The sequence below is a fragment of the Desmodus rotundus genome, chromosome 5 (assembly GCF_022682495.2).
Source record: "Desmodus rotundus isolate HL8 chromosome 5, HLdesRot8A.1, whole genome shotgun sequence".
NCBI classification, from domain to species: domain Eukaryota; kingdom Metazoa; phylum Chordata; class Mammalia; order Chiroptera; family Phyllostomidae; genus Desmodus; species Desmodus rotundus.
In genome coordinates, this window is record NC_071391.1 from 106,246,806 (window position 1) to 106,267,266 (window position 20,461).

A 20,461-nucleotide genomic window follows, 5' to 3' on the forward strand; every position below is an offset into this window, starting at 1 on the left:
GCTTTAAAAAATAAAAATCTAGAAAGGCACCCCTATGTTCATTGCAGTGTTATTTACAATAGCCAAGACTTGGAAGCAGCCCCAGTGCCCATCAGTAGATGGGTGGATAAAAGAGCTGTGGTACATTTACACAATGGAATACTACTCAGCCATAAAGAGAAGGAACTTTTACCTTTTGGAACAACATGGATAGACCTAGAGAATATTATGCTAAGTTAAATTTGCCAGTCAGAGAAAGACAAGTATCATATGATTTTATTTATATGTGGAATCTAATGAACAAAATAAGCTAACAAAATAGAAACAGACTCATAGATACAGAGAACAGACTGATAGCTGTCAGAGGGGAAGAGGTTTGCATGAAGAAGTTAAGGGAATTAAAGAACAAAACCTCATAGACATGGTCAAAAGTATGGTGCTTACCAGAGGGAAAGGTAGAAGAGGGTAAAGGGATAAATGGCAATGAAAGGAGCCTATACTGTATTGAGATGGTGTACACACAGTACGATATACAGAGGTTGTGTTATAGAATTGTACACCTGAAACCTATGTAATTTTATTAACCAATGCCACCCAATAAACTCAATAAAAGTTTTTTCTAAAAATCCAGAAAAATTCTACAAAGAACAGTACTAAAAGAGAAGACTATCCCTACCAGATTAAAAGCTAATTCTAATATGCAGTAGTTAATACATTGTGATATTAGTGTACGGATAAGTAGCTAAGTGGAACAAATAGAACTCTAAATGCATCAAAGAATTTCACACACTTGAATGGTGGCATTTCAAATAATTGGGAAAAATTGGATCATTCATTCTATGATTTAGGGACAACTGAACAGATATCTGGGAAAAAAAATTGAATCCATACCTTATACTTTACACTAGGTTCAAAGATTTAAATACTAAAAAATGAATCCATGAGAGTAGAAGAGTCCGTGGAAGAATTATTATGTAATCTGAGGGTGGCTTTCTAAGAATATGTGAAAACTCGGAAGGCATAAAAGGAAGGATTGATGATTTTGCCTATGTGAAAGTAATCTTTTGCATAGCATAAGCTACCATAAGCAAAGATAAAAAGCAGGTTACAAACTGGATAAAAACATTTGCAATTAGCAGATACGTGGGTAGCCTCTCTTTATATATAAAGAACACTTAGAGAAAAGAATATGAAAAAGATTAGTCTTATTTAAAAGTAGTGAAAGGATATACTCTGGTAGTTCATTTAAGAGGAAATAAAAAGGGATCATGGATATATGAACAGTCATAGTAAGGGAAATTGTGATTAAAATTACATTGAAAGTATAGTGGAAAGGCTGTGGGAAAACATTCTTATTTCTAGAGGACAGTTTGGTTAATTTAGCAATTTTTATCAACATTGTGTATTTTACTTTAAGAATTGACCTAAAATGATATATGTTTCCTAGGCAGAATTACTTATTATAACAAAAATTAAGACAAAATCCCAATGTCCATCTAAAGAGAGCTAGTTAAATAGATTAAGTAACATCCATACAGTGGAGTACTGAATCCATAAAATCCACTGGGAGGATTTTCATGTGCTGATAGAGAATGATCTCAAATACATACATTGTTGAATGAACTGTTGCACAGAACTGGATGTATATTATGGCATTGTTTGTGTAAAGGGGGTGTGTCAGGTATTCTCTGTCACCAAATATTTGTGGATATACAAGAAATTGGTAGCATTGGTTGCCTCTGAGTAGCTGGTGGTCAGAAGTATGAGGGAGTGTCCTCTCTGTACATAACTAAACTTTGAGTTTTGATTTTGAATTTTACATTATAACTAGAAACTATAAATGTACAGTCACATCAAATATCTTCTGTCAAAGGGAGGGAATAGGGTTAAGCTAAAAGAAAGTAGAAGATGGATGAAGACACAGGTTAAACATAAATATTGATGTGAACAGGGTGTTCTCAAATTCTAGTGTTGATCTCCACAAAATAGAGTTGTTGACATGAAACTGTAGGTGCAGGTCTGTTTAAAACTTCATATGACCTGCTTTATGGAACAGTAGGGAAAGAAACACTCTTCTGTTAAATGCAGTTCAAAATGTTGAGAATGCTACATGTAGGTAATAATTGAAATATTTTAAAAATATTAATTATAGCTGCTTTGATATTATAAAATACTTAGTTATTTTGTGTTTTTTCCAAATTAGTTAATATATATATTATTTCCAGAGAGGGTCGGGGAGGGAGAAAGAGGAGGAGAAACATTTGTGTGTGGTTGCCTCTAGTGCCCCCCTACTGGGGACCTGGCCTGCAACACAGGCATGTGCCCTAGACTGAGAATCAGACCCGCCACCCTTTGGTTCACAGGCCAGTGCTCAATCCACTGAGCCTCACCAGCCAGGGCCAAATTAGTTAATATGTTAATTTGATGTTTCCATTAGGCTTTGGCAAAATTTGGCAAATTTTGATTGTAAATTGCAACTATAATTCTAGAGTCATTTCATGTGCTGTCTAATTAGGTGATATATTTTCTTCACACTTACGGCACTTCTGAAAGGAAGTTTGTGTATTTCTGATATTCCTTGGGTGCAGCTTCATTAAGGATCCTAAAGAAAGCATTTTTTCCCCTTGACTTGTTGCAGTTTGATTTTCTACTTGGTAAAAAGAAAGATTTTATTTATGAATGCCATAAATTTGAAATTTGAGAGTGTTAGCAACGAATGGTTGAAGTTTATCAAAACTTTCCCCAAATAGTACCACTTAGATGTACATTTGTTTGTTTTAAGGGATTCATATATATATATATATAGTTAAGAAACATTTGAGTTATGAGCTTTTCTGTAATTAAAACATCACAAAGCATTGCCCTGATTATTCACTTTTTTGTAAAGATAGACTAGTTATATGGAGATAAATATTTACTTGAGCCTTTATAACATTAGTTAAAATAATTACACAACAGTATAAAATAAATTAAGTTTACAAAGAAAAATGGATATTTTATTTTTTCTCGCCAATTAATAAACCATATGGCAAATTCCAGTTATAGCTAAGAAATAATTAGCTTATATAACATTTAAAAGCACTAATTAATTATAGTCTGATAAATTTTTTTAATCTTAGAATTTATTTTATGTGAGCCTTGGTGTGCAGGAAATGTCACTGTTTTTTAAGGGTCTGTAAATGTTTCATGTTAAAATAATTTCTGAAAGTAAACTAATTTTTGTTTAATGAAGACATTTGTAATAAAAGTATTACTTCTTTAGTCCAACCCTAAAAGCTTCCCAGAATCCTTTAACTGTACAGATGGTGATGTTTTCTTCTTCCTTTCTAGAGTTGTCTCTGTGGGAAGTTTGTCCTCCGTCCGCTACGACCATGCCGTAGATACTCTACTTCAGGCAGTTCTGGGTACGTAGTTCGTCTCTCTGTAAACAGGCTTTTGTGTGCTGAGGGGTGTGTGTGTGTGTGTGTGTGTGTGTGTATTTTTCTTGAATATGGGAGTAGCTGCTTAAAACCTTTTTTCTTAAGGAGTATGAACACTGGAGCTTTATCATAATATCTTTGGAGCTTTGCTTATTTATAGGTGAAAGTTTATTTCACTCCTTTTGATTCTTTGGTAATTGGGTGGCGCTCAAGGTAGACACCCTCCCTGCCCCGGCCCCATATGCTATCTTCCATTCTGTGGCAAATGGATTTCTCTCCAGAACGCATCACACTATAACTTCAAAAGTGTTTGTTAGGTCTCTTTGACATTTGTATTATCTTTTGTAAATGGTTTATTTTATTGTATTTACAGAAATGTGAGTAAGGGAAGAGAGGCTTTGAAAGTTAATGATACTTCCTTTTGGGGTTCAGAGGAAGTCTCATGATTGTGAACATCTTGAATTTTAAGTGTTCAAGGGTAGATGGCTTCATATCTACCTGCCTTAGCTATTACTGTATTTAATTGTTTTAGTTATTCATAAATAAGTATCATTTTTCTATTGTGGACATGTACAAATCAGGGAAAGGTAATGTGCAGCTATGCTAATAAACTTGAAATAGAGGTTAGAGGTCTTTGAGTAGCTTTAGGAGAGCCAAGAAATATAAATGTGTTTCCTATTTCTTTCACTTAGGTTGTCCCCTGGCAAAATTGCTGGAGCTGGTCTTTTATTTGTTGGTGGAGGCATTGGTGGCACTATCTTGTATGCCAAGTGGGATTCTCATTTCCGAGAAAGTGTAGAGAAAACCATACCTTACTCAGACAAACTCTTTGAAGTGGTTCTTGGTTCCCCACCTTATAATGTTCCATTGTCAAAGAAGCCGGTAAGCATTTTAAATATTATTTTGCTTTACTCTGTCGAATGTTTTTAAAAGCAGGTTGTTTCATCTTGAAAGTATCTTGCACGTATAATTCAAAACAACTTGCCCGATGGGTTTGTCAGTTTGTTGAAAATATTAATCTGTTAGATTTGTAACTCTTTGGAGTCCCTTAAGTGCTCCCATTTAGTACACACCACATAGAAAATAATTATGTGGCATGTGAAGGTAGATGGAAGAGCCAGTTCCCACCAAGGTAGCCCTGGCTGCCCTGTGGACTGAGGGAGTCTGGGTCAGCCCACACCATTGCGGCTATCCAGCTCCGATTTCCAAAACTAAACATAAATGTAGAATGGTTATGACACAGAATCCAGATGTTCTCATTAGTTACGGTTCCTTTTAGACCACAAAACAGTCAGAGAATTTTCAGTTGCATACTGATTGGTTCTTCAGTACTGATTGGCATCCTTTGGACTTTGTACATATTCTTCAGAGTTTTATCCCTTCCCCTCCCCTGTCCCTCAAATAGGCTTAAAAAATAAAATTTTAAGTATATCTTCATTCAAACAACTGCTTGAAAAAAATTTACAAAAGAGAGCACGGATTTTTGCTGATTCGTATTGGGTATTTCCTTATGCTGTGAAGCTGGGCGTGGCTGAGAGCAGTTCATGCTTAGAAGCTGTGGACTTTGTTTGCTAGTATCTAGCGTGGTCTAGAGGCCAGTCCTGTGACAGAGGTAATGTCTAGAAAAGTAAGTGTCCTCTGACAATCCCCAGCCCCCAAACATGCTTTTTCAGAATGTCTTTGTTTAGTCTTATACATTGTTTATGCTTCCATATGAACTTTAACTGTTTATGCTGCCCGAGGGAGACAGTCTGGCAGCTCCGGTAGTCAGGGAGCAGAATCCTCTGGGTTCATTCTAAAATCCTGGTCCATTGTAAGCTGCCTGACGTAGGAGAAATAGCTAGAAGCATTTCTAGGAGTATGACGTCAGGCTGAACAGTTCAGAGTGGTGTTCTGTTCTCACTTGACGTGACCTCAAGTGTCATTTTTTGTAGGTGACTTGTTACTCTTTCTCAATAATTGCTGTGGCTTCTTCTCAGTCCTTTAGTTGCCCTGCTGAATATTTCCACTTGGATAACTTGGCAGGTCCATACTGCACCACCTCAAAACTTACGCTCTTCCTGATTTGCTTTATTTGTATTAAAGATAGTACCATGCTGTCCAGTAGCTAGGTTAGAATTCTTGAATTCATCTCTATAGTTGCCTATATTTTATTCTGTCTTATTTCATCTGGTATTTATTCTTTTTCTTGCATTACCAGTATCCTTATCTTTTATCACCTTATCACTTCTGACCTTTATCACTTCATATCCATATTATCTTCCACACTGGACTAGTTCCTCTCCCCCTACACAGCCTTTCCCATCTTTCTCCCAGTCTCCGCATTCTAACATAGATCTCTCCTAACATAATCTTGGCCATCCTCATGTCAATGCCAGAAAATCTCGTAAGTGCTATCATGTTTTCATTATATTTTCGTGAGCTCATTTATCAGGAACTTTTATACATTCCTTGTTTTTTTTAAAGAACTTATTTAGTCATTTTCAGAGAGGGGGAAGGAAGGGAGAAAGAGAAGGAGAGAAACATCGATGTGCAGAGAAATATCAGTCCGTTGCCTCTCACAAGCCCCCAAACTAGAGAGACTTTAGAGATTGTCTCAAGGTCCCAAAAAAGGGAAGTGAAGCCAGCAACTATTAGCCTAGGAACTGGCCATTGTCTCCTTTACTCTGTAGTCTGTGGTTGTCACAGTTCTTAGGTTGACATTTGATATGCTTGGCAGTCTGGCTTTTATTTTCCTCTCCAGTCTTATCACTGAGTGGTCCTGCACAGAAATCCTTAGATTCATGCCACTTTACCTTATAAATATGCCTGTGCTTTCCATTCATTCATTCATTCAACAAATGTATATCAAATGATTATTATGACTAAGCCCTGTTCCAAGCACCCTGATTAAAGCACAGAACTAAAAAAAGATCCCTTCTATTTGCACGACTATTCCCACGGTGGTCTTCTACCTGGAATTACTTCCTTTCTTTGCCTGCTAATGTTCTCTTCCAGTCCTGCATCCTTCGCTACACAGACCAAAGTGAGTTTTCTCACCACTGAATTAAAATAGCAGTGAGTGTTTTCATTAAAATTTTTTATAATTTAGTCAGCATTCTGTATTGTTGTACTGCTTTTAGAGACTATGCATTTTATTTTATGGGAATCCTTAGTGCCAACATGTATAAATACCATAGACAGGAAATAATTGAGAGAAGATAATCTTAAAGTCTTTTTGATGGACATGGAATAAGACCAGCGTAAACGGAGACAAATGCTATGTGTTCTTAGATGGGACTTAATATTTAAAAATGTCCTTTCTCTTAAATTTGTCACTAAATTTGTGCATAGTTGAGAGAAATGACATACACATATACATACACACATATCTAATAAGAATCCTAGTAGATTTTTCTAGACATTGAAGAATTAGACAAGGTGATTTTAAAGTTCATGTGGAAGGATAAGTAATGTAGCTAAGAACATTTCTTTGAAAAGTGTTGGGGTGGGGAGGGATCAGGTGACACTTGCTTTTCCAGATAATGACTTTGTTACAATCTTTCTTTAATAAAACATAAAGTTTTGACACAGGATTAGAAATTAGAGGTAGAACAACCGAGTCTGGAAATAGATCCTATTTATACAAACATTTATTGTGAGATTATGAGTTGCCAGAACCTTCTGTGAAAGTGATCTGTTAATATCTGTTGAAAATACTCAGCCCCTTTGACCCAGCAGTTCATCTTTAGGCAAACTGTCTTCCGGATACCACACCACAGTGCTTTTCAGTTAGGTGTAGGGTGTTTAACAAAGCAGAGCAGGAAACGACTTCAGTGGCCAATAATAGGTAGTAGTTGATCAAACTATGGGTTTTGCAACTACATTAGGATATGCAATTAAATTAGGATATTATGCAATAAGAAAGGATTTCTTGACCTGGAAGAAAATGTTGATGATATATTGTTAAATGAGAAAAAGCGAGTTACATGGTAAGTTGTATAATATTACCGTATTTTAGTTTGTTTAAAGAAATGAAAAATTGTGTATGTGTATATTCCTGAGCTTCTGCTGGGGTGGGCGTGGGGTGAGGGTAGAGTTCAGGCTATTAGCAACAGCTACCTGACAGTGCTGGAAGGGAAAGGAGCAATACAGAGACAATTTGAAACCATTGCTATATCTTGATACTATTTTGCTTGTTATAGTGAGCATGTATTTCATGATTTAAAAAATAAATTTTAATAAGAAATGCATATATGTTTAATTTCTGGTTGTGACAAATTTAGGACCATTTCTGTTTTGTTTGAGTAGTCTTCTTTGGGATATCTGAGTTCCTCTGCCTGCCAAGTTCTGGCAAAAAGTGTGATAATATAGGTAGTAAATGAAAATACTGCTATTACTTGGTAATTTCTCCAGCTCCTCCTCTGGCAGTCCTGTTAATGAACAGTGCTTTAAACTAAAGGCATGTGGTAACTGAGGAAAAGGAAAGTGGGCAAAACAGTTGGATTATATATTTTTTAATTTGCATGAATCCTGGAGATTGAAGATATAAAAAACTTATTTCATTTTTACCCAGAGCCTGTGAAAATCACTTGTTTCTAGCTGAATATGTACAGAAGACACCGTAATTTGATTTAGGAAGCAAATGGAAATAGCCTTCTCAATATCGTATGTGTAAAAGCAGTGGTGTTTAACAGGACAGCCATACCTTATGTACTTCATTAGTTGCCTTCAGATAAGTCTTGGTCACTACTACAGTATGGGCTAGTCCTTAGGAACGAAGTTTCTGGGTTGCATTCTTCTAATATGTAATCTAGATTGCATTCTTCTCTTACTATGGTTAATAAAATATATTATGCTATAAAGTGTTAACTTTATGTTAAAAACCTGAAAGACTGACTTTTGAAATAACACATATTACTGTATTCTACCTTTTTAAACAAACAGTATTATATCCAAAATGTTAAATGTTTTTCATTTCCAAGATTCAGGCTGGTCCACTAAAAATCTCAAGTGTATCAGAGGTAATGAAAGAATCTAAACAGCCTGCCTCACAACTCCAAAAACAAAAGGGAGACACTCCAGCTTCAACAACAGGTACCTGTGTTGAGAATCATTCTTTTAAAATTATAAGTAAATGAATTATTTTAATGTATTTGTACCCGTGGTTAAGAGGGTGACCCTTCTGCATGAAGGGCTCGTCTGGTCCCCAGCTCCCACCTTGGGGAAAGATTATTCTCACTTATTTGGGTCCCCCTTTTAGGGGTTGAGAGGGGTATGGAGTTGGGCTTTGTTATTAACAGCTACTGAGTGAGGGTAACGGCAAGAATTGTCTTGCCTGCAACAGACTTTGTTTTTTTCTTTTATTTTTTCCTCTGATTCTTAGCTTTTTTCCTTCTTAGATTTTAAGATTTAGTCTCTTTTTGTACTTGTTTTTTTCCTTTTCAAGAGTTTTTTTCTCCTCTCTTCATTCTTAGTGATCCAAGTGTTTTATCGAGTCTATAAAAAAATCCATAGATTTTTTTTTTGCCTTTACAATGTATCAGTAATCCCACCCTGGTGTACAACAGTTAACTCTAACCTGTTCACTAATATATTTGAACTTTTTTTTGTGTGGTTTTTTGTTGTTGTTGTTTTTTAAAGGTTTTTAGAGTGGAGGAAGGGAGGGAGAGAAACATCAGTGTGTGGTTGCCTCTCGCATACCCCCGACTGGGGACATGGCCCACAACCCAGGCATGTGCCCTGACTGGGAATTGAACCTGTGACCCTTTAGATCACAGGCTGGCGCTCAGTCCATTGAGCCATACCAGCCAGGTCATACATTTAAACTTCCTATGTTTCTCCTTAGTCATATCTGTCCTCAGTTAATCAGTTGACTTCCATTTGGCAAATATTCACTACTGTGTGTCAAGTGTTCTTCTAGCCACTGGGGATATAGCAATGAGCGAAAGAGTAAAAACTACCAAGCACAGCCCTGGCTGGTGTGGCTCAGTGGATTGAGCGCCAGCCTGCAAACCAGAGGGTCGCTGGTTTCACAGTCAGGGCACGTGCCTGGGTTGCGGGCCGGGTCCCCAGTTGGGGGTATGTGAGAGGCAGCCACACACTGATGTTTCTCTCCCTCTCTTTCTCTTTCCCTTCCCCTCTCTCTAAAAATAAATAAAAATAAAATCTTAAAAAAAAACCTAACAAGCTCTGGGGTTATTCCTTAGTGGCATGATGGGCGGGCAGGAGATCATATATTAAATATACAAGTAAAATATATAGGATGTTAGTCAGTGGTAAATATGGGCAGGAATATTACCATTTTAATGGAGTAATGAAAGACTCACCTGGAAGGTTTCATTTGAGCTAAAGCTACAAAAGTGAGAGAGAGTTACAAAAGGCTGGCGAGGAAAGGCATCCCAGGCAGGGATTAGCTGGTGCAAAGACTTGGCATTTTCTAGCAAGGAGCAAATAAAGCTGTAGTGGAGCAAAAAGCCTATTGTGATAGTCCAGGAGGCCATCATAAGAATTTTGCTTTATATTCTGAGTGGAATGAGAAGTCCTTGGGAAGGTTCTGAGCCAGGGAGGGGATTGATATCTGACTTTTATTTTAATAAGGTCGCTATTGTGGAGAATATATATAAGGGACCAATGGCAGAGCAGGTTTTGTGATAATCCAGTTTTATCTCTTAAAATGGGACTGTCAGTTTGTTTTGAAAGAATTTTTCTCCATTTTGTTGCTCTTTCCCTTTTTATTCAACCTCTAGAACTATTTATTTTCTCTTCACACTTTTATTTATAATTTACAAGCTCTTGAGTTTTTTCAACCTTCCTTTCTTTAAAAATGTCTATGAAATAATTATAACTTAGTTCTGTTCTTCACTAACTCACCATCCTCACTGTGAACTTTTTGTGTTCAAAACTGTCATCTCGCTCTTGCTCCCACCTCTTGTTTCATCTCTATCACTCTTCAATTTAAAAAAGATTTTTTGGTTGATTTGTTTTGTCTGCCTTCTTCATAACAGGCTCTTTTTTCCTTTGCCATTATTTATCCATGTTCTGTAAATCTTATGTCCACTTCTCATGTGTTAAGGTTTAGTACCACTGAGTACTGTTACTAGAAGGCTTGCTGAGAATAATGATGGTTAAAATGCCGGTGGATGCTGACAAGACTCTTTTCTAGTAACAAGACTCTTTTCTAGTGGTTCCCAGATGTTGTCCATCTTGTGTGGGCTTGTTATGTGGTGGACAGTTCCCTGTCCCTCTGTGTGTTTGAATAGTGGCAGCACATGCATTTGTGTCTTTAAGGAACCAGACATGACATTGGTGATTGTAGTAGTAGATTCATGCGTGTTTCTCTCTTAATCTAGGAAACTATAAATACGATTAGTAACATGTTTATAGCACCTACAGAGGCAGCTCAAATTATTTCTGCAGCAGGTGATACACTGTCGGTCCCAGCCCCTGCGCTTCAGCATGAGGAATCTATAAAAACTGATCACCCTCAAACTGGTGAAGGAAAACTCAAGTCTGCAACTTCAGGTAGTTTAATTATTTATATTTGTGGTTTTATAAATGATACACTCATCAGAACTATTTAATGCCTAGACAATCCATAGACACTATGTGAGTAATGTTTATACTGAGTTGAAGTCTGTAGACTTGTTTAGGTAATTTTTACAATTTCAAGATCTGAATAAATCTTTGAAAACAAGAGATTTAAGAACTGAGCCCTTATTTCTTCGTGTTGGAGTCATTAAGTGATGCTCTCAGTTGATGTAGCTGGCAAGTACAAACCATGGTATTTTTATATCACAGTGAGCTGTTGAAATTCTGTGCTGAAATTTGATTTCCTCTTTACTTTTGCTGCAAGAGGAAGCATCCTCAGCTTCTGTAAGGGAGCGACCACCCGAAGAAGTTGCAGCTCGCCTTGCACAACAAGAAAAGCAAGAACAAGTTAAGCTTGAGTGTATGTAAACCAGAAGGCTTCTTAGCACTCTGTGTCATCCTGTTAGTTACTGTCTTCATCCATCAGCATAAGCTTCTCATCTATCAGCTACTTGTGGTTGCTTTTGTTCCTTTAGTGGCATTGCTCGATTCATCTTTATTTCATCATTTGTGTTCTTTCCATCTCAACTTCTTTAACACAGGTGGCAAGGGCTATTCTTAGTGTACAGTGGTGAAAATGTCATATAATACAGATACTTTCTTCATTTGTTTTTATTATGGTTAGTGCTAAAGGCTCTTCATACTCTGGTGAATAGAAATTGTTTGCAATATACCTGAGTCTCTTTTTTTCTTTTTTAAATTATAGTTGACATTCAAAGTACAGTTTCAAGTGTACAGCATAGTGGTTAGACATTTCTATAATTTACTAAGTGGTTGCCCCGATAAATCTAGTACCCCCGAAGCACCATACATACTTATGGCAAAACTGTTGACTATATTGCTGAAGCTGTACTTTACATCCCCATGCCTATTCTGTAACAGTGAGTTTTGTTCTTCATCTTCTTTTTTTTTTGATTGATTGTAGAAAGAGAGAGTTGGGGAAGTGGAGGGGAGAGAGAAAGAGATTGATTTATTCTTCCACTTATTTATGTATCTGTTGGTTGATTTTTGTATGTGCCCTGACCATGGATCAAACTGGCAACCTTGGCATATTGGGCTGATGCTCTAACCAACTGAGCTACCCAGCCAGGGCCCAATTTGTACTTCTTAATCCCTTCACCTTTTTCACTCAGCCTCTAACCCCTGTCCCATCTGGCAACCATCAGTTGCTTCTTTTGTTTCTGTTTGGTTTATTTGTAATTTTTTTTATTTTAGATTTCACATTTAAGTGGAATTATACTGTATTTGTCGTTCTCTGTCTGACTTACTTCACTTAGTATAATACCCTCTAGGTCTATCCATGCTGTCACAGATGGTGAGATTTCACTGTTTTTTATGGTTGAGTAATATTTCATTACATATATATACTGCTGCTTCTTTATGCACTCATCTGTTGATGGACATTTAGGTTGCTTCTCTATCTTGGCTCTTGTAAATAAAGCTGCAGTGAACATAGGGATGCATATATCTTTTTGAATTAGTGTTTTGGATTTCTTAACATCATACCCCAGAAGTGGAATTGCTGGGTCATAAGGTAGTTCTATTTTCAATTTTTTGAAGAACCTCCCTACTGTTTTCCACAGTGGCTGTACCATTTTGCATTCCCACCAACACTGCACAAGGGTTTCATGTTCTCTACGTTCTAGCCAATACTTGTTTGTTGATGTACTGATGGTGGCCATTCTGACAGTTGTGAGGTGGTATCTCATTGTGGTTTTAATTTTCATCTCTGATGATTATTAATTTTGAGCATCTTTTCATATGTCTATTGACCATATGCATGTCCCCTTTGGAGAAATGTCTATTCAAGTCTTCTGCCTATTTTTTCATTGGATTCTTTGTTTTTCCGGTGTTAAATTACATGGCCTTGTTAAACTCATACATTTATTTGTGCAGGTCAGAGTGGCTCACACTGTGGTTGCTGCCCAGCCTCTGAACTCTCACTGAGGGAGTCCTGTTACCTGACGTTGGTGGGGGTGGGGGTTTCACACGTTTCTGGTTTCCAGCTGAGGCATTTTTCTTTTTATGTTCCAATTTTAAGTTTGCTGATGCTTTTTAAAAAGATATTAGATGTGTAAAAATGTATTTTCCTGTCTTAAACAAGGCACATGGAACATAATTTGTTGTACTGTGCTGCCGTATATTGATGTCTCTGGAGGTAGTGGGCATGTTGCTTTTTGCTAGACCAAGGAGGTATTTATTTTAAATTCATTATAGTTTTGTTTTGTTCTGGTTGTCTCTCCTTATCCCTATTTCTGTTTGTCATTCTGCCTTGAGTGGTTCCTGTTTCCCTTCTAAGTGCTGGAGGCAAGTTTGTTAGAATTGTGTGAAGAGTAGAAGGGACAGAAGGAGCATAGGTGTGGGATATTAATTTGGCTACTTGGATTATTATTATTTTTGGCTTTTTTTGAATGTTTAATAAATGACTACTGTAAATAAGTGAAATAGTTCTGTTTTTCCACTCTTTAATTTTTTCTGAATTCTTTACTACAAATCAGGATCACTTTTTAATTTATATATTTTTTTTATTTTTCACCTTTCTCCTTTTATCACATGGACGCCTTGAAGTAAGTCATAAATTTAAGATGGCAATGTCTGCTGTTTCGTCATGTTCCTTTTTTCTTTGTCTAGTGGTTTTTATCTTTCATTTTGGGCACAGTGAAAATTTTCAGGATCTGTCTGTCACTTTTTAGTTTTCTCTCAAATTTTAATTTAAAAATATGTGTGTGAAAATTTTACCAAGAATCAAAGTACAAAAAATCAACAAGTTGGACTACATCAAACTAAGAAAACTTCTGCACAGCAGAAGAAACAGTCAATGAAATGAAAAGGCAACCTATGGAACGAGAGACAATATTTGCACACTATATCTGATGTGGGGTTTAATGTCTAAAGTGCATATGGAACTCATACAACTCAGTATGAAACACACACACACACACAGAGCGAGTAGAACTCTGAAGAGTGCTTTGAGCCAGGGCCTGATCTGCTGGTCTGTGGGCCTGTGTGAAGTGGTTTATTATTATTTTGTGCGTGAATGTCCCACCATTCATTGGTGCATGTTCATTCATAGCCTCTCTTTCTCTGTGCGTTCAGTTACGCTTCAGTCTCACATTGATGTCTTGGTATTTTCTCCAGTATTAGCCTTCTTTTATCTGTGTTGCAGAGGTACTGTGTGTGGTTCATCAGGTTCCATTTGTCTTGTTGCTGCTTTTGTTGAAAATCACCTTTTGTTTTTTGTCTCGCATGCCACAGATATTTTCCTTTTTTTTTTTCTTCTTTTTTTGGTCATCTGCTACCTGATAAATTTGTATTCCCACTGACCTTTTTTCTTCAAATGACCACTTTTCCAATTTAGTATTATATCTAAAATCAGTCCTTGCTTATTTAAAAAAACCTTTTTTTTTTGATTCCTGAAGAGGCATAACAATGTGATCTTGAATACTAGTGTCTGCTATTTCTTGAGTTCTTTGTGGAAAAACACTGTGCATTCCCAAGCTACCTTTTCTTTTTTTTGTTTGTTTGCATGTTTTCGTGCTTATCTTTTTTTTCTCTTGTCCGTGTGTTATCATCTTATATCTTGGTGCTATAGTTTACTATGAGTGTGCCTTCCTCCTGAGGAGATGAAAATGGGTACCTCTTTTCCTGTGGATCTGTGTGATTGTTACTTACGATGAGCAATGCTAGCTTGTAATAGGTAAAAGGGGCTATAGTGACCTAAACCTTGTTCTTCCCATTTGAAATAAATGCGCATCTTTTTAAAGATATTTTTACCCTAAAAAAAACCCAGAACACTTTTATTTTGAAAAAATTTAGGTATACCTAAGAATAAAAACAATAGATCTGTCATCCAGATTCAATAATTACTACTATTTTATCATACTTTTAAATGAAACTTTCATCCTCTAAATCTGTATGTTTTTTGTTGCTTTAACGGTTTGGGGAAAATGCAGTGGAAACCTCTGTAGGAGCAGAGTGAAAGTTTAAAAGAAAGTAATTTGCGGGGGGGAATCTATTTTTTTTTTAACTGTTCTCTTTAATTTAGCCTTAGCCAAGAGCTTAGAAGATGCCCTGAGCCAAACTGCCCACATCACTCAGCAGGCCATTGCGGCCCAGAACGCTGCAGTCCAGGCTATCAATGCCCACTCCAACATACTGAAAGCAGCCATGGACAACTCCGAGGTGAGCCAAAGAATGTGATGAGAATTGTAGTACTAAAGACACTGGTTTCTTATTCCTAGCATGGGCTTTCTCTCACTAAGTGAAGATAATCTAAAGTAATTGTTTTAAAAAAGAGCAACAAGAAAAACCTTTGTGTTCTTTTAGATGAATTTTTATATGGTGTTTTGTTTTATATCACAACAATGATATGGTACAAGAATTAGTTCAGATTTAATTCATATCTTAATAGGGCTTGAATATGTTGTTTGCTTTCTGTGTTTTTGCTTTAAAATCACCATTTTTTAAAAATAAACTTTTTGAAAAGATTTTATTTATTTTTAATTTGTTTATTTTTAGAGACGGGAAGGCAGGGAGAAAGAGAGGGAGAGAAACATTGATGTACAAGAGAAACATCCATTGGTTGCCTCTCACACACCCCCACCTGGGGACCAGGCCCGTACCAGGCATGTGCTCTGACAGGGAATCAAACCAGCAACCTGTTGGTTTGCAGGCCAGCACTCAATCCACTGAGCCACACCAGCCAGGGCATAAAAATGAACTTTTATTTTGAGATACTTTTAGATTAACATGTAGTTCTAAGAAGTAATAAATACAGGGAGATCCCATGTACCCTAAAACACCACCTATTTTACATGCTTATGCTGATTATTTACCTTAATTGAGTACTTTAAAGGATAAACTAATTATATTGATTTTAAAACGTAATGCTGGGACTCAGTAAGTTTCCTTAATAATTACATTCAGTTATTTAGTATATAGAAATGTATCTCGATACGAAGTCATATTTTTTTTAATTTTATAATATTTTTTTAAACCTCACCGAGGATATGTTTTACAGAGAGGAAGGGAGAGAGAGACAGAAACATTGATAAGAATATCATATGTGCCCTAACCAGGAATCAAACCCACAATCTTTCGGTGTATGGAATGACACATTATCCAACTGAGCCACCCGGCCAAGGCAATACCAAGTCATTTAAAGAGTAAAATACATAAGTTATAAAACTCATGGATCAGGAGATCAGGCATGATCAATAAAGTTACTTTTTCACCATAACTATGGTGTTTTAAGAATTTAAACACACTTCACATTATTTTAGTCATATGTACATACATCACAAAAGAGCTCTAAATTAGATTTTTGATACAAATAGCCAGAAACTACCACCTTTGAAAACTTAAGGAAAATTCTGTTTTATTGAAAGTCCAAGAAGAGAAAATTTAAATTTCAGTCAGAGTTCAGTCAGGAAAGTGGTAACCACACAGAGAATATTTAATATGCTGGTTGTACAGGTGCGGGAAGGCTCGAAGTTGCATGGTATCAGGAATTTGGGTGCAAACCCAGATGGACCAATATCTTTCAGAAGGACACTGATTAGAAGCTTTAAATATCCGTGGTACTACTTTGGTGGAAGGCTGCATAAGAGGCTATTCTCTCTTACCAGTGAGCTCATAATACGTGGTGCATGTGGATTAGACAGTATGACATCTGTTGAAATCAAGGTTTTCCCACTAAAGAATACCTTACATGAGCAGTTAACTAGATTAGGGAGTATTAAGCTGGTATTATAAAATAGTCAGAAAAATGTATGAACAAAAGTTTCAAAATGTTAATGGATTCCAGCTTCTGTTTCTTCTAGTAAAAGAAGCTACGGGTGCACTTGGACGCTATAGTAACTGAATTACTTTATCAAGGCAGTGTTTGGAAACAGTTGGAGTTGGTTTGATCGTGGAGGAATTGTTGTCTGTTTTACAGCGCAGCTTGTTCTTGGCCCTCTGTATGTAGGATACATTCAACAGAGGGAGACACATTTTGGCTCCCAGATATGTCATTAACACTTACATGATTTATGAGTCTTCTGGGGTAGTTATAAAGAGTTCTCTTCCTACGATAACAGGTTTTTCTTCTTTTTTTTTAAATGATCATGTTTTTTAAACTGGTGATTTTAGAGAGAGAGGGAGAGAAACATCAATTTGTTGTTCTACTTATTTATGCACTCATTGGTTGATGCTTGTACCTGCCCAGGCAGGGGGATCAAACCTTGGTGTGTTGGGATGGCATTCTAGCCAACTGAGCTCCCGGCCAAGGCCAATACTAGGCATACTCTAAAGCCTTGGAAAATGTTACACCTGACGAGATACAGATACGGCCCAAACCAGTGTCCTTTCTTGGTGTATTTTATTTTGCAAAGTGAATAAGGTGGCAATTCACTGAAACAGCAACTTCATTATTCACACCGTAAAATTGATTTGCTTTGTCACTTTGCAACAATTTATGTGAAACGTAAAAACAGAAAAGTAAGATACAAAGATAGAAGAAATGTACCGAATATTTTCTGTAAAAGCTGGGATTCTTAAACCTGAAGTTGAGTACTGTGGGTAGACTTCATGAGTTTGTTGAACTTAGATGGAAAACATCTTTATTTTCTCTGGTCTCAAAACCTTTTTCTTCAGTTATGAATATCCGTAACAAACCACAGCAGTGTTAACACCATCTGTAACTTTGTCGCCAGTAGAAAGCATGGGTATTTTCAAATCAAATTATAGTACTTGCAGATCTCTTGAAATATCACTTATGTTCATCACTACTTCTAAATTAAGTTTTTTACTAGTCCTACCACTGGATCCTGGTTTCTGTTTTGCAACATTTAAAAAATAATATATATATTTTTTTTTACAACAACTGGGTCCCTTTGTAGTAATCTTGTCGTTTCATGCTAAGCATTTAAAACTGGTATTCCGAGAAGCTACCCAGACTGCCACAGTCGTCCAGTGGCAAGGTTAAGGGATTTGGTCCTTTAAACTTTTTGTTGACATAGATGAACCTTTAAAATGGAGACCGTGCTAGCTGTCAGTGGGAACATAATGTGGAGAATTGGTTTTGAATGACCAAAGGCAGAGGCGTTACTTTTGCTGAGCCCCGCTCCCAAAGCAGTGGGCCTGGGACTGCAGAGGCAGGACTACGTGTATTTCTAGCTTGGGAAGATGCAAGTTGGGCATCCGTGGCCCAGGACACCTTACTGAGATGACAGTCATGTTCTGGGTGTGCAGCAGCCCCTGCAGTGGTCCTCTTTGGGCAATTTGAAATGTAATTATTGAACCAATTCAGTTGTTTTTTTCCTAGATAAAAGTATTTTGTTCTCTGAGAATTCAGTTTGTTCCTGTTCATCTCCAGGGTCCTAGCACAGTGTGCTTTCCAGATAAGCCATAAAGTAGTTTTGCTTCATATCTACACGGAACACGTTCACTTTAAACTGTATGCACTTGGGAAAAGGAAAGAGAGGAAGAAACATTTAAAATAGTTAATAGTTAATTTTAAAATATTTAAAGTAGTCCAGACAGTTCCAAATAACATTCCACTTATTGTGTATATGACGCAGAATGCGCTGGGGATGGGAGCTGGGCTCATCTGTGCCTTCAGTGATCTGGGTTCTTGCCTCGCTCGTGCTGTGAGCGTCTCGCTGCACCGAGTGTGATTATAGTGTATGGAGGAGGCGGGGGTGGGGTGGGGGTGGTACCATGTGTTTCCTAAATGTGAGCCATGTGTTTCCTCTGCTCAGCTGAAGGAGTAGCAGTTCAGAAGCTGGAGCAAAACCATGTTGGGCCTGCCTAAGGAATTTTCAAGGAAACTTTTATTTATATATACATTTTATTTATCTATGTATATAATTCACATTCTATAAGATTCATCTTGGGAGGGTTGACATTATTACATTAGTTGATTTTCTCTCTACAGATTACAGAATGTCATACTTTAGACTAATGTTTTGGAGGAGGAAGGCCCCTTCAGATGTGTAAACTTTGTACTTATCCTTAAACTATGGTTTTGGCAGGCAGACCTACCAGTTAAGAAAAATTTAAGTACTAATGCTTCATTGAAGAATGATTTAATCGACAAACATAATTCATATTCTCATTAACTTTTTCTGCCTCATTTTCTTCTTAGAATGTAACAAAAATGCTCACACACACTGAAACACGATCTTTTGCAGTTTGTGTGCGGGGAAGAGTAATTGATGGTGGTGGTTCGTGGAGTCTTTGAGCTCACCATGAACCTGGGGTTGAGTTTCTACCCTGGATAATCATTGTATGTAACTTTTTACCTTTGAGTGTAATGTCACTTATTCCTGCATTTGGTCCTGTTTGCCTGTCCTGTGACAGTAATAGCAGTTGTTTGTTTATGTAATTCAGTTTTTTTTTGGGGGGGGTTGGTACTAATGGGATTGGCTCCTTTTATTTTTTAAAAATTAACTTATTTTTCAATTACAGTTGACATACAATACTGTATTAGTTTCAGGTGTACAACGTGCTGATTAGACATTTACATATAACTTACTAAGTGACCACCCCAATAAATCTGGTAATTAAAACGTTTTGTTTAGGTTGCAGGTGAGAAGAAGGCAGCTCAGTGGCGCACAGTGGAAGGTGCATTGAAGGAACGCAGAAAGGCAGTAGATGAGGCTGCCGATGCCCTTCTCAAAGCCAAGTAATTACTCATGGACTTTAACAAGTAATTAGGGCCTCCTGGGTGGCTTTCTTTGGGCTGGGTTTTCTTTGTATTGTCTGTATAGAAAGAGGAAGGAGAGAAACCCTTTCCTCCCTCATTACCCGTTCTAGATTTGCATTGGTATTGGGAACACCAAGGTTTAAAACAGGAAAGAAGGAAGGGGATATTAGGCCAGAATAAATTTGACAGAAACCTATATTAGAGATGTATAAAAAGCAGTTTTCTTTAGATTATTGCTTAGGTGATGAGTCTCTACAGATTTACTGAGCTTCTGCCATAATTTCAAGATTTTTCTTGGATGGTTTTGAGTAGTTAAATTTAGAGCAGGGGTGTCAAACTCATTTTCATCAGGAGCCACATCAGCCTCGCAGTTGCCTTCAAAGGGCCGAATGTAATTTCAACTCCTTAACTGTTAAGGAGTAGTAACAAAAATGCTCATACACACAGAAACACAATCTTTTACATTTATACAGCCCTAAAATTATTTCAGCCCTTTGAAGGCAAAGCAAGGCTGATGTGGCCCCTGGTGAAAATGAGTTTGACACCCCTTCTTTAGAGAGTATCTCACAGTCTCTTTGCTTTAACAAAGTAGTCATATATAGTACAACGGGTTAGTTTTATGTCACCTTGACCTTGATTTCTAGAAATTGGCCGGAAGTAGGACGAAGCATGCAAACCAAAGGTTCTCATCAACATAATGGAATCATCATATGTCATTCACAGTTTTGCTGTCTTCCTTAAGATATTTATTATTGGTAGAGAAAGGAAAGCCTTCTAATGTCAGCATATCTTTTAGGAGATTTCA

The 20,461-nt window shown here is 37.0% G+C and overlaps 1 protein-coding gene across 12 annotated transcripts in view; it reads left to right on the plus strand.

The window, feature by feature from the left end:
• IMMT (inner membrane mitochondrial protein) overlaps positions 1-20,461 on the plus strand; it is a 39,955-nt gene that overhangs the window by 5,265 nt on the left and 14,229 nt on the right. For 2 of the 12 annotated variants that reach the window (XM_024558515.3, XM_024558516.3), the window contains exons 2-8: positions 3,310-3,383; positions 4,091-4,280; positions 8,363-8,474; positions 10,764-10,901; positions 11,233-11,328; positions 15,013-15,149; positions 19,532-19,635. In XM_024558515.3, coding sequence (XP_024414283.1) covers positions 3,310-3,383; positions 4,091-4,280; positions 8,363-8,474; positions 10,764-10,901; positions 11,233-11,328; positions 15,013-15,149; positions 19,532-19,635 — 851 coding nt within the window. Of the gene's footprint in view, positions 1-3,309; positions 3,384-4,090; positions 4,281-8,362; positions 8,475-10,763; positions 10,902-11,232; positions 11,337-15,012; positions 15,150-19,531; positions 19,636-20,461 lie in introns of those variants that run through there. The other 10 variants (XM_024558517.3, XM_053924101.1, XM_024558518.3 and 7 more) reach the window with 7 other exon arrangements.